Source organism: Procambarus clarkii, chromosome 55 (genome assembly GCF_040958095.1).
Source record: "Procambarus clarkii isolate CNS0578487 chromosome 55, FALCON_Pclarkii_2.0, whole genome shotgun sequence".
Taxonomy (NCBI): Eukaryota; Metazoa; Arthropoda; class Malacostraca; order Decapoda; family Cambaridae; genus Procambarus; species Procambarus clarkii.
In genome coordinates this window covers 20,751,687-20,766,686 of record NC_091204.1, presented here as the reverse complement: position 1 = coordinate 20,766,686, position 15,000 = coordinate 20,751,687, and the positions used below count along the sequence as shown (strand labels likewise).

The following is a 15,000-nucleotide window of genomic DNA, read 5'->3' as shown; positions in this document are numbered from 1 at the left end:
CTGGCATGTAGCTGGTGCCAGAACAAACAGTGGCAACAAGCATAGCTATAGTACACTGTGGGTCGTGGGTGAGACGAGTACCTGGGATTATACGGGTTATAGTACACTGTGGGTCGTGGGTGAGACGAGTACCTGGGATTATACGGGTTATAGTACACTGTGGGTCGTGGGTGAGACGAGTACCTGGGATTATACAGCTTATAGTACACTGTGGGTCGTGGGTGTCACGAGTACCTGGGATTATACAGCTTATAGTACACTGTGGGTCGTGGGTGTCACGAGTACCTGGGATTATACGGGTTATAGTACACTCTGGGTCGTGGGTGACACGAGTACCTGGGATTATACGGGTTATAGTACACTGTGGGTCGTGGGTGACACGAGTACCTGGGATTATACGGGTTATAGTACACTGTGGGTCGTGGGTGAGACGAGTACCTGGGATTATACGAGTTATAGTATACTGTGGGTCGTGGGTGAGGAACAAGTACCTGGGATTATACTGGCTGTACCTGGCTGATGAATCATTCGAAGTTAACTTCATTAGTTATTTCAAAGGTTTTTCAATGTCAGTCTTCCTGACTAGTATTGTACCACCTCTTCCCAGACGATGTTTCTTCAACTCCTCGAAATGGTTACGAACTTGGTGCTGTCTGTTTCTAGTCAATCACTCATTCATATAAATGCAGTTTCACTTTCGTGTATTTATATTTACTTTTTGTGTCTGCAGAATCGAGCTATTAGCTCTTGGACCCCGCCTTTCCCCGACCGACGTGTGCAGGTGGCAGAGTGAGGATGGGGCGCTCCGTGCGGTGTGTCATAATGTGGCTGGTGGTGACGGTGGCGCTGGCGGAGGAGTCTGAGGCGCCAGGGGACCTGGGGAAGGACACGCAGCTTGGGGAGGTAACATTTTGTTAAATTTTACCCCGAGGGGCGAGTTTATTGGGCACCGTCACTCATCCTGTGAGTGCTCCCTCCGCCGTAGCAGCATGTACAACACACCTTATAAGAAGAAAACTGCTGGGTTGTTTAATATTTTAAGAACAGTATTTATATTTGACAAATAGTATTTTCCTAACTCAAACAATGTGGGGTTTATTATTCTACACATATTTCTAATGTCTCTTAGATATCTGATGTGCCGGTGGTGACGACCATCTCAGGCGAGGTGTCTGGGGTGCTGGAGCAGTCTCTAGGAGGCAAGACCTTTTATTCCTATTACTCCATACCATATGCTGAGCCGCCTGTCGGAGACCTCAGATTCAAAGTTAGTGAAGAACCGCAAGGCCAGAATTTCGCAAATGACGACAGTATTCGTGACAAAATAAACAAGAATAAATTATAACTAGCAGTCCTAAAACTTATATTACATTTAATCCTAAACATTTGACATATTAAAATACATTTTATATATTAATTTATTTGTCCAGGACCCTGTAGAAGTGAAGAAATGGGAGGGTATTAAAGACGGCTCGAAGATGCCTCCCTTCTGCCCCCAGTACACAATGATCTCACTCATCACCGGCAGAAATGTCGACCTCGTCGGCAATGAAGACTGTCTATTCCTCAACATATTCACGCCAAAGGTAAGAAAATTCCTATTAAAATTAAAACAGAGTAAACTAGAAAGTTACTGTTGGTGCAGTGGTAACACACTCGCCCTGCACCTTGCCAGCGATTTGTCTGGGTTCGAGTCTTGGCCAGGGAAGATTATTTGAGTATCAATCCTTAACTGTAACATAGCTCAGTTCACTCAACAGTATTTGGGTACTTGGTGTTAACCAAGTAAATGCAGTAACACTGTACTTGGTGTTAACCAAGTAAATGCAGTAACACTGTACTTGGTGTTAACCAAGTAAATGCAGTAACACTGTACTTGGTGTTAACCAAGTAAATGCAGTAACACTGTACTTGGTGTTAACCAAGTAAATGCAGTAACACTGTACTTGGTGTTAACCAAGTAAATGCAGTAACACTGTACTTGGTGTTAACCAAGTAAATGCAGTAACACTGTACTTGGTGTTAACCAAGTGCTTGTCTTTGGAAATTAATGGCTTAGACTTAGGGTTACCATGTGCTGTGCAAAGCGAAAGCTCTCAGCCTGCTAACAAGAGTCAGAAGTCATCTGTTCCTGTACGCACTGGTGTTACACCGGTGCGTACAGGAACAGATAACTTCTATAATAAATAAAGAATAAATAAATAAATAAAGGCCTATTGGGTCATGCTAGGAAGCTCCCATTTGTACACAACCAAATTAATTCATATATGCTTAACTTAAGCTTGAAATAATCCAGCACTCTCGTTGAATTTTCTTATATTTGTATAAGGCCTTTCTGTAATATTCAATAATACGTGCCTTCGAAAAGACTGCTACCACAATATACTAATATTAAAACAAATGACCCAGTAGCAAGAAACGAAGCCTTCACTATTGAACAGTCCTGCGTGGCGCAGTGGTAAGATATTCGCCCGGCGCTTCGGGAGCACTTAGGCCTGGGTTCGTATCATATCCGGGGAGGATTGACCGGGCGCCAATCCTTAACTGTAGCCTCTGTTCACCCAGCAGTGAATGGGTACCTGGTTGTTAAACGATTTGGCGGGTCGTATTCCGGGGAAAAATTAGAATTAAGGACTTGCCCGAAACGCTATGCGTGTTAGTGGCTTTACAAGAATGTAGAAACTATTGTTTATATAAATAACAAAATAAACATAAACATCGCCAAGATCTGATACATCAGATACACAAAGCAGAGATAGAAATCATAGTTTACAAAACGCAGCTGCAACATTAAGACCAATGGACACACACCAACATCGACGATGACCTCAGAATTAGGATTGGCCGAACCTCCTCTCTCTCTACACCCGCATCCTCTTCCTGAATTTCATCTCCCCATCCCTCTACCTCCCCCATCCTTTCCATTTCCTATGGACATCAAAGCTAAGCTTTCTTAAATCTGGGAATAAGCTGTCACGTTATGTCCAGAGCAAGTGAGATGGCGGGGAAGGTGGCGTTGGAGATCCTGCTGGACGACACATTCGACCTTGAGACACAAGGAAGGTCACCACCGAGGACACATTGCAAGCACAGCGTTTGGCGGAGGAAGAGAAAAATCGTGATAACTACAGAAGCACCATACTGTAGCCTGAGCTGTAGTTGTTGTTGTTTTAGATTCAGTTACTCGGAACAAAAAGTTCCAAGTAGCACGGGCTATGGTGAGCCCGTAGTGTACTTACCTGGCACAGGAGCGGGGCAAGTAGCACGGGCTATGGTGAGCCCGTAGTGTACTTACCTGGCACAGGAGCGGGGCTGAGGTCGCCTAAGCTTAGTGCGGCAGTTAAGGAGCTTTGTGAGAATAAGGAAATAGTTATTAGAAGAGGTGATAAATTATTATCACTGTAAGTCATCATCAAAAAAGATAAATATTTTGAGAAATAAAACCAATACTTTCTGATCACACTAAATTCTATAGGATCACTAGGGATATTACTGCCGAACTGAAAACGAATGTAAACAGGTTGATTGTAACTGTCAATGCCAAAATGTCTGGACTTCACCTGACAAAAGCTACTGGAGAGTACAAACTAGATATGTATATGGGACTCTGAAAACCCTTAAACCTGAAATCCCACTTCGTCGAATCATCAGCCAGATACCTACGCCCACGTACAGACTAGCTAAGCAACTTAACTTTCTGCTAAATCCATTCGTGCCATACTCCTTCAGCCTTAGATCGCCGAAGGAATATGTTGACTTATCGCCGACATCAGAAGTGAGAGCGCCTTTCCATGTAGAATCGCTGTTCCTGTATGTGCCCGTGGATGAGACTGTTGGAACAATAGACGGAGTTTATTGGAATCCAATTTGTATTCCACTTGACATCCCACAAGGCACACTTAGGAAGCTACTCATAGCAAACCAAAACCAAGCTGAGGGAGCCTGGCCCGAGGTCGGGCTCGGGGAGAAGAACTCCCGAAACACTCTCCAGGTATGTTCCAGGTAATCATGTACCAAAGAGGCACCCAACCTGAGTCCTGATGGGTACATGTATAAATATGGCTACTCGCTCCCGTAGCGAGCAGATAATATCGCTATGGGTTTTTCCCTTTGTGTTCCATTTGCTAATTTTTACATCGAACAGAAAGTCCTTGTTGACATGGGCCTAAAGCAGAGTGTATATTGTAGACGACATATTCCTGCAGGGACCTGATATTGAGCACTTATTGTGGTTTAAGGATGCATTCGAACGAAGTTCGGTGCTAAGATTCACTTTAGATTTAGGAGAGGCCTAGAGTAGGAAGTCATTCGGGCTATAGATGCTGGGGAGAAGATGGTACTCCCACCGAGACTTCTTCGTCTAATGAGTCAAATGGGTCATCTGCGTCCAGTTCTATGTGCGTCGAAGGTGCAGGTGTGAGCCTCTGGGGCCGCGGAACAGGATGAGAGCTACGCTCGTGGTGTCCCGTCTTCCCAGCACTCTTTGTCATATAACGCTTTGAAACTACTGACGGTCTTGGCCTCCACCACCTTCTCACCTAACTTGTTCCAACCGTCTACCACTCTGTTAGCGAAAGTGAATTTTCTTATATTTCTTCGGCATCTGTGTTTAGCTAGTTTATATCTATGACCTCTTGTTCCTGAAGTTCCAGGTCTGAGGAAATCTTCCCTATCGATTTTATCAATTCCTGTTACTATTTTGTACGTAGTGATCATATCTCCTCTTTTTCTTCTGTCTTCTAATTTTGGCATATTTAATGCCTCTAACCTCTCGCCCTTCAGTTCTGGGAGCCACTTAGTAGCATGTCTTTGCACCTTTTCCAGTTTGTTGATGTGCTTCTTAAGATATGGGCACCACACAACCGCTGCATATTCTAGCTTTGCCCTAACAAAAGTCGTGAACAATTTCTTTAGTATGTCACCATCCATGTATTTAAAAGATATTCTGAAGTTAATGTGTGTGTGTGTGTGTGTGTGTGTGTGTGTGTGTGTGTGTGTGTGTGTGTGTGTGTACTCACCTATTTGTGCTTGCGGGGGTTGAGCTTTGGCTCTTTGGTCCCGTCTCTCAACGGTCAATCAACTGGTGTACAGATTCCTGAGCCTACTGGGCTCTATCATATCTACATTTAAAACTGTGTATAGAGTCAGCCTCCACCGCACCACTGCCTAATGCATTCCATCCGTTAACTACTCTGACACTGAAAAAGTTCCTTCTAACGTCTCTGTGGCTCATGTGGGTACTCAGTTTCCACCTGTGTCCCCTTGTTCGCGTCCCACCAGTGTTGAATAGTTTATCCTTATTTACCCGGTCGTTTCCTCTGAGGATTTTGTAGGTTGTGATCATGTCTCCCCTTACTCTTCTGTCTTCCAGTGTCGTAAGGTACATTTCCCGCAGCCTTTCCTCGTAACTCATGCCTCTTAGATCTGGGACTAGTCTAGTGGCATACCTTTGTACTTTTTCCAGCTTCGTCTTGTGCTTGACAAGGTACGGGCTCCATGCTGGGGCCGCATATTCCAGGATTGGTCTTACATATGTGGTGTACAAGATTCTGAATGATTCCTTACACAGGTTCCTGAACGCTGTTCTGATGTTAGCCAGCCTCGCATATGCCGCAGACGTTATTCTTTTTATGTGGGCTTCAGGAGACAGGTTTGGTGTGATATCAACTCCTAGATCTTTCTCTCTGTTCGTTTCATTAAGTACTTCATCTCCTATTCTGTATCCTGTGTCTGGCCTCCTATTTCCACTGCCTAGTTTCATTACTTTGCATTTACTCGGGTTGAACTTCAACAGCCATTTGTTGGACCATTCACTCAGTCTGTCTAGGTCATCTTGTAGCCTCCTACTATCGTCCTCAATTTCAATCCTCCTCATAATTTTTGCATCATCGGCAAACATTGAGAGAAACGATTCTATACCCTCTGGGAGATCATTTACATATATCAGAAACAGTATAGGTCCAAGGACTGACCCCTGCGGGACTCCACTCGTAATATCTCGCCAATCTGAGACCTCACCCCTCACACTGACTCGTTGTCTCCTGTTGCTTAGGTACTCCTGTATCCAACGGAGTACCCTTTCACTCCAGCCTGCATCTCCAGCTTTTTCACTAGCCTCTTATGTGGCACTGTATCAAAGGCTTTCTGACAATCCAAAAATAGGCAGTCTGCCCACCCTTCTCTTTCTTGCCTTATTTTTTTGCCTGGTCGTAGAATTCAAGTAACCCTGTGAGGCAGGACCTGCCATCCCTGAATCCATGTTGATGCTGTGTTACAAAGTTCTTTCGCTCCAGGTGCTCCACTAGCTTTCTTCGCACAATCTTCTCCATCAGCTTGCATGGTATGCAGGTTAGGGACACTGGCCTGTAATTCAGTGCCTCCTGTCTATCCCCTTTCTTGTATATCGGGACTACGTTAGCTGCTTTCCAAATTTCTGGCAGTTCCCCTGTTGCCAGTGATTTGTTATACACTATGGAGAGTGGGAGGCACAGTTCTTCTGCTCCTTCCTTTAGTATCCAAGGGAAGATTCCATCTGGGCCTATAGCCTATGTCACATTTAACTCTAGTAAACACTTCCTTACTTCCCCGCTGGTAATCTCAAACTCTTCCAGTGGTTCCTGGTTAGCTATTCCCTCTCTTATCTTTGGGATTTCTCCTTGCTCTAAGGTGAAGACCTCTTGGAATTTCTTATTCAGTTCCTCACACACTTCCTTGTCGTTTGTAGTGAATCCTTCTGCCCCCATCCTTAATTATATAACCTGTTCCTTTACTGTTGTTTTTCTCCTAATGTGGCTATGCAGCAATTTAGGCCGAGTCTTTGCCTTGCTTGCGATGTCATTTTCGTATTGTCTTTCTGCCTCTCTTCTCATCCTGACATATTCATTCCTGGCATTCTGGTATCTTTCTCTGCTCTCCAGTGTCCTGTTATTCCTATAGTTTCACCAGGCCCTTTTACTTTGCTGCTTAGCTAGCCTACTTCTCTGATTAAACCATGGGTTTCTCATCTTCATTTCACTGTTTTCCTTTTGGGCTGGGACAAACCTGTTTGCTGCGTCCTTGCATTTTTGCGTGATGTAGTCCATCATATCTTGGGCCGTCTTTTCCCTGAGCTCTGTTTCCCATGCTATATCTGTTAGGAATTTTCTTATCTCCTCATAGTTTCCCTTTCGGTATGCTAACCTTTTGTGTGTTTGTGTGTGTGTGTGTGTGTGTGTGTGTGTGTGTGTGTGTGTGTGTGTGTGTGTGTGTGTACTCACCTAGTTGTACTCACCTAGTTGTGTTTGCGGGGGTTGAGCTCTGGCTCTTTGGTCCCGCCTCTCAACCGTCAATCAACGTGTGTGTACTCACCTATATGTACTCACCTATATGTGCTTGCAGGATCGAGCATTGACTCTTGGATCCCGCCTTTCTAGCTATCGGTTGTTTACAGCAATGACTCCTGTCCCATTTCCCTATCATACCTAGCTTTAAAAGTATGAATAGTATTTGCTTCCACAACCTGTTCCCCAAGTGCATTCCATTTTTCTACTACTCTCACGCTAAAAGAAAACTTCCTAACATCTCTGTGACTCATCTGAGTTTCCAGTTTCCACCCATGTCCCCTCGTTCTGTTATTATTACGTGTGAACATTTCATCTATTTCCACTTTGTCAATTCCCCTGAGTATTTTATATGTCCCTATCATATCTCCTCTCTCCCTTCTTTTCTCTAGTGTCGTAAGGTTCAGTTCCTTCAGCCGCTCTTCATATCCCATCCCTCGTAGCTCTGGGACAAGCCTCGTCGCAAACCTCTGAACCTTCTCCAGTTTCTTTATGTGTTTCTTCACGTGGGGGCTCCATGATGGCGCGGCATACTCTAAGACGGGTCTCACGTAGGCAGTGTAAAGCGCCCTAAAAGCTTCCTCATTTAGGTTTCTGAATGAAGTTCTAATTTTCGCCAGTGTAGAGTACGCTGCTGTCGTTATCCTATTTATATGTGCCTCAGGAGTTAGATTAGGTGTCACATCCACTCCCAGGTCTCTTTCTCGAATCGTTACAGGTAGGCTGTTCCCCTTCATTGTGTACTGTCCCTTTGGTCTCCTGTCACCTGATCCCATTTCCATAACTTTACATTTACTGGTGTTAAACTCCAGTAGCCATTTCCCTGACCATCTCTGCAGCCTGTTTAAGTTCTCTTGGAGGATCCTACAATCCTCGTCTGTCACAACTCTTCTCATTAATTTTGCGTCATCTGCAAACATTGACATGTATGATTCCACTCCTGTAAACATATCATTTACGTAAATTAGAAAGAGGATTGGTCCCAGCACCGATCCTTGAGGTACTCCACTTGTTACTGTTCGCCAGTCCGACTTTTCGCCCCTTACCATTACCCTCTGGCTCCTTCCTGTTAGGTAGTTCTTCACCCATACTAGGGCCTTTCCGCTTACTCCTGCCTGCCTCTCAAGTTTGTATAGCAGTCTCATGTGCGGTACCGTATCAAAGGCCTTTTGGCAGTCAAGAAATATGCAGTCTGCCCAGTGTGTGTGTGTGTGTGTGTGTGTGTGTGTGTGTGTGTGTGTGTGTGTGTGTGTGTGTGTGTGTGTGTGTGTGTGTGTGTGTGTGTGTGTATGTGTACTCACCTAGTTGTGCTTGAGGGGGCTGAGTTTTGGCTCTTTGGTCCCGCCTCTCAACTGTCAATCATCTGGTGTACAGATTCCTGAGTCTACTGGGCTCTATCATATTTACATTTGAAACTGTCTATGGAGTCAGCCTCCACCACATCACTGCCTAATGCATTCCACCTGTTAACTACTCTAACACTGAAAAAGTTCTTTCTAATGTCTTTGTGGCTCATTTGGGTACTCAGTTTCCACCTGTGTCCACTTATTCGTGTTCCTCCCGTGCTAAAGAATTTGTTTTTGTCCACCCTGTCAATTCCCCTGAGAATTTTGTAGGTGGTTATCATGTCTTCCCTTACTCCTCTTTCTTCCAAGGATGTAAGTTTCAGCTCCTTTATCTTTTCCTCATAGCTCATACCTCTCAGTTCCGGGACGAGTCTGGTGACATACCGCTCAATCTTCTCTAACTTTCTCTTGTGTTTAACTAGGTATGGACTCCAAGCTGGAGCTTCATATTCCAGGATTGGTCTGACATAAGTGGTATACAGGGTCTTGAACGATTCCTTACACAAGTTTCTAAAGGCAGTTCTTATGTTGGCCAGTCTAGCATATGCCGCTGATGATATTCTTTTGATGTGCGCCTCTGGGGACAGGTTCGGTGTGATATCAACCCCCAGATCTTTCACTCTATTTGTGGGAAAACTTGACTCAAATATTTTATTGAAATTAAAATTATTTTCGATAGCTATAAGGACCACTACTTGTTGTTAAAAAGTGGAAAACTAAGGAGATCAAGTGTATTGAAATTAAATCCAAGAACTAATGTCCTATGGATGTTCTTAATTAATAATGTATTGAATGTTAAAGGGACTGTATATTATAATTAATTGTGAGTCAAACTCTCACCCAAAATGAGGGGTTACATGCTAAAAGATTAATACATCCCTAGCATTATTAATCTGGTGCTGGTTCATCACCAGAAGGAAAATATAAATATAATCAAAATTATTATATAATAAATAATTGGAGGTAAATGTGCCTCAATATGCTATAGTAATATGAAATAATTTATTGCCAAATAATGGGTTAGTTGAATTGATCTTAATCAAAGATCATTACTACAACTAAGTTATTAATATCTACAAGTAAAAGAAGTTAACAGCTTAGCTGTAAGAACTCAGAGATGTGAAATCGGTTGCCACGCTCCACTGACGACGTGTTGTACCGGACACATTGTTGCACGTGACCGTGGGGAAGCCTAACTCCTTGCTTGCTGGGGACTTGGGAGCTGAAAGGCAATTACAAAGTAGAAATCTTCTACGTAAAGAATTATAGATATATCTAATACTGCAGAATTCTTCCACATAAGATTTGAATGATATATCTGACACTGTAGAATTCTTCTACAGAAAATAATGAATATAATTTCCTAAATAAATTATGGAAACTGCTAGAGAGGAAACGTACTGGATTTTGTTGGTATGTTTACAGCCTAACGACAACTAGCCTACATGTTAACAGATCGTCGTCGCCCCTAAATCAACACAACAACAACAGTGATCACTAGTAAACAATGAGGAATTAATAGTTGCCAGGCCGAGTGTCCGTTGATGGAGAGAACGACTCCAATCCCTCGTCTTCAACTGCCGTTGCTAAGATGTCAACTACGGGCTGGAGAATTAATAGTTCCAGGACACTGCCGTTGTGTGCCGAAATAACGTGGCACCGCTCTCGTGGTTGTAGGAGCGAATAATATGACACTAAGCAAGATCCTTGCAATAGCGTCTCCCTCTCGTGCAGGAGCAAACACGCTTCTCTCTATTGCACGCTGTGAATGGTGTCCATGTCTCCTTCCCGCCTCCCTGGGATACGCATGCGCAGAACGCTCCAAAGTAATACCGAACTTAAGTATTTTATTTACTAGTAATTAATTAGGGAAGTAAGGGACTATGACAAGTACTTGTGTCACTAATATATGTATTAAGATGCAACATATTTTTGCATAGTGCAAGTCAGCTTATTAAGACTACGTAAAATAAACGAGAGGAATATTATATAGAATTAGTTTACATTACAATATTTTCCACTCTAGTTGTTAATTCACCCAAATAAGCGAGTTCACTATGCAGTAATATGCTATATATATATAAAACAACTAAATAAACGATTATCCTTAGTAAAGGAAAGTAACAGACCGAACTATTTGCCTTGATCCTTGCACTGAAATGTGTACAAGTCTCCAAACTTGATACATTAATTGTAAGTGACTCCTTCTCATCCTTAAATGCTCTCAACTCTTTAAGACATAACTGTAACATGCTCGTGTCCGAAGCTAGACACAAATACAACAAAATTATTAAGGATGGTAACAGAGTCCATTTCATGTGGTCTCCATCTCATGTTGGCCTCCGAATGCATGATAGAGCTGATAAGTTAGCTAAAGAATCTGCCTTTAAAGGAGCCGTTGAGTGTAACTTTGGATTGTCAATGAGCAATCTGAGAGCAGCAGTACACCGAGAACTTCAACAAGATCTTGTAGATCTGAGGCAAAGTGAAATTGACACCAGTAATTCCATCTATCATCATACTATCATGCAAGACGAGCCACACATCTATGGATCATCCAATAAAATCAGCAGACTTCTAGATGTTACTACTGCTCGGCTTAGACTCGGTTACAAGTATCTCTGGGAATTCTCATTATCTGCTGATGTAGACCTGACCAAATGTAAACTGTGTCAACAAAATTATTCGCACACCCTCCGTCACTATGTGATGGAGTGCGAAAAGATAGGTGAATTTAGAGACAAGTCTATAACCAATGTTCCAGCGATGTGTAAATATTTCATTCAAAATGATCTGGTACCAGAAATTTTAGCCAAATATCCCCAGTTTGCTAACTGTAGGTAGTAACTGAGTGATTGTAACCTATCCACCGCTGCCCACTGGATGGGGGGCGGTGTGCAGGACAAACATATCAATTTTGACACTAGCTCTCCACATATGTCAGTTGCTTAATTTAGAACCTGTACTTGAGGTCGATCTCGAACCCATTGTTGATGTGATGACTTATATTGAATTTTGTAACTAGCTCATCAAGATTGTAACTTGCTGAGCTAAATGAATTGTGGGGTTCAGTCCCTGAGCCCATGTGCCTCTGTAACCCTTTCCACTACCGCCCACAAGATGGGTATGGGGTGCATAATAAATGAACTAAACTAAAAAAAACTTTAGATTCAACTAAATGTGGAGATATTTCATGTTGCTGCCTGTCGGTACACGCAGTAGGAAGGATTTGGCAGAATACTGCGTTGTAATAGAAAACATTAATTGGATTAATTATATGAATTAGTAATTTTAGTAAGTATTATTGTTAATGCAAATAGGTTGTATTAAAGTACAAAAATGATGTATTATGGTTGGATAATTTCCAACACTATTTGACTCTTGTAGGATTTCACCTCCCAGATGGTACCTTGTGTTCAGCCTTCTGCTTTCTTCGCCTAATTTCATTACTTTACACTTTCCTGAGTTGAACTTTAGTAGCCATTTTCTAGACCATTCCTCCAGCCTGTCCAGGTCGTCCTGTAGTCTCTAACATCATCTGTCTTGATTCTTCTCATAATTTTTGCATCAGCAAATATTGAGAGGAATGAGTCTATACCCTCTGGAAGATCGTTTATTACATATATTAGAAACAGGATGGGTCCAAGTACAGAGCCCTGTGGGACTCCGTTGGTGACATCTCGCCACTCTGATGTCTCCCCCCTCACAGTTAGCTGTGTACTCACCTATATGTACTCACCTATATGTGCTTGCAGGATCGAGCATTGACTCTTGGATCCCGCCTTTCTAGCTATCGGTTGTTTACAGCAATGACTCCTGTCCCATTTCCCTATCATACCTAGTTTTAAAAGTATGAATAGTATTTGCTTCCACAACCTGTTCCCCAAGTGCATTCCATTTTTCTACTACTCTCACGCTAAAAGAAAACTTCCTAACATCTCTGTGACTCATCTGAGTTTCCAGTTTCCACCCATGTCCCCTCGTTCTGTTATTATTACGTGTGAACATTTCATCTATTTCCACTTTGTCAATTCCCCTGAGTATTTTATATGTCCCTATCATATCTCCTCTCTCCCTTCTTTTCTCTAGTGTCGTAAGGTTCAGTTCCTTCAGCCGCTCTTCATATCCCATCCCTCGTAGCTCTGGGACAAGCCTCGTCGCAAACCTCTGAACCTTCTCCAGTTTCCTTATGTGTTTCTTCAGGTGGGGGCTCCATGATGGCGCGGCATACTCTAAGACGGGTCTCACGTAGGCAGTGTAAAGCGCCCTAAAAGCTTCCTCATTTAGGTTTCTGAATGAAGTTCTAATTTTCGCCAGTGTAGAGTACGCTGCTGTCGTTATCCTATTTATATGTGCCTCAGGAGTTAGATTAGGTGTCACATCCACTCCCAGGTCTCTTTCTCGAATCGTTACAGGTGTGTTAGTGTGTGTGTGTGTGTGTGTGTGTGTGTGTGTGTGTGTGTGTGTGTGTGTGTGTGTGTGTGTGTGTGTGTGTGTGTGTGTGTGTGTTAGTGTGTGTGTGTGTACTCACCTAATTGTGCTTGCAGGGGTTGAGCCCTGGCTCTTTGGTCTCGCCTCTCAACTGTCAATCAACAGTTATGTGTGTGTGTGTGTAATTACCTAAGTGTAATTACCTAAGTGTAGTCACGGGATGAGAGCTACGCTCGTGGTGTCCCGTCTTCCCAGCACTCTTTGTCATATAACGCTTTGAAACTACTGACGGTCTTGGCCTCCAGTACTCACCGTGTGAATACAGTACTTTTATGTGTGTGTGTGTGTGTGTGTGTGTGTGTGTTAATATGACTGAAATGTTAGAAGAATGATTCTAGCACAACTGTATTCTATATTTTTTATGTTCTTCATATTGGAAGGAAGTTGGAAAATTAACTAATTAAACTTTATTTTGAAATTGATATTAAGTCCGACGAGTGTCTGTATGAAACGTTTTCAGAGGCAGAGGGAAAGTGTATATATATTAGCAGGTTTGGCATTTAGGTATCATGTGTCTATTTCAACACATTTTCCAAAGATGTGTTGAGATAAACACCAAAACCTTCAAGTATTTAATTTTTAATTTGTATTGCACCTTGTGTTACGTCGGCAAGGAAGAATGAAAATGTATTATCTTATGTACAACAAAATATTGATAAGATATTAAAATATGACAAATGCCACTAAGAAGCTGCACTTTAATTACAAAAGGGAAACTATTCATTATGTTTTAATTTTAAGACAAATTCTGAGACAGTATGTTCACATACTAGGATAAAGTTTACACATGCTGTAAAATCAAAGTATTCCAAAATATAATGATGTTTTCAGCCTGTCGAGGAGTATCCCCTGTTGCCTGTGATGGTGTACATCCACGGTGGCGGGTGGATGAGTGGCGGCACTCTGGAGTACCCTCCACACGTCCTCCTTGACCATAACATTGTCCTCGTCACTATTCAGTACCGACTTGGAATACTCGGTGAGTACTATATCATAATTTCTTTTATTAATATTATATTTCTACTCAACTAACATGTACACTAAAATATAGATATGTATTTCATCATGTGCAATCTTCAAGAAAGGAGATAGATCACTTGCGTCAAACTATTGGTCAGTTAGCCTAACGCCTGTTGTGAGAAAATTACTTGAATAGTTATTTGCAAAAAACATTCGTCCTCATCTTGAAAAACGTAGATTAATAAATGGATTCACAACATGGTTTTACTAAGGGCCATTCATGTTCGACAAATTTGCTTACATTCTATTCCAGCATAGTTGAGGCAGTTGATAGTGGTAAGGTTTGTGATGTTGTGTACCTTGACTTTAGCAAAGCTTTTGATACAGTGCCACATGAAAGACTGATTAAAAAGATTGAGGCTCGCGGTATTGTGGGTGTTATATTAAGGCATGGATATACCAAAGGAAACAAAGAGTTAGTATTAATGGAGTTAAGTTAGAGTGGGAGGCCGTTCTAAGTGCCTCAAGGCTCTATACTGGGACCTCTGTTATTTAAAATATATAAAAATGATTTAGATGTGGGTTTAAGCAGCAATATCTGCAAATTTGCCGATGATACAAAAGTCGGTAGGGAAATAAACACGGAAGAAGACTCACTAGCACTTCAAGGTGATCTAATTAGGGTTTTGAAATGGTCAGAAGATTGGCAGATGTAGTTTAATGCTGACAAATGTAAAGTTTTGATGCTAGGGAGTGATGATAAGAGTTACAAGATTTATACATTTCATTCACCTAAGAACTAAGAGACTAATACCAGCGACCTCACGAGAGTGAGGCCATAGCCCTATCCACCATGCTATAAGACAGCCTTAATAAGGAATGAT

At 42.3% G+C, this 15,000-nt stretch overlaps 1 protein-coding gene across 1 annotated transcript in view; it reads left to right on the top strand.

Moving 5' to 3' along the window:
- Window positions 1–15,000, top strand: part of LOC123755654 (carboxylic ester hydrolase) — a 113,924-nt gene that overhangs the window by 29,583 nt on the left and 69,341 nt on the right. The window contains exons 2-5 of the mRNA XM_045738383.2: window positions 731–903; window positions 1,130–1,267; window positions 1,431–1,586; window positions 13,988–14,135. Of these exons, the coding sequence (XP_045594339.2) occupies window positions 796–903; window positions 1,130–1,267; window positions 1,431–1,586; window positions 13,988–14,135 (550 nt within the window). The 5' untranslated portion in view covers window positions 731–795. The remainder of the gene's footprint in view (window positions 1–730; window positions 904–1,129; window positions 1,268–1,430; window positions 1,587–13,987; window positions 14,136–15,000) is intronic.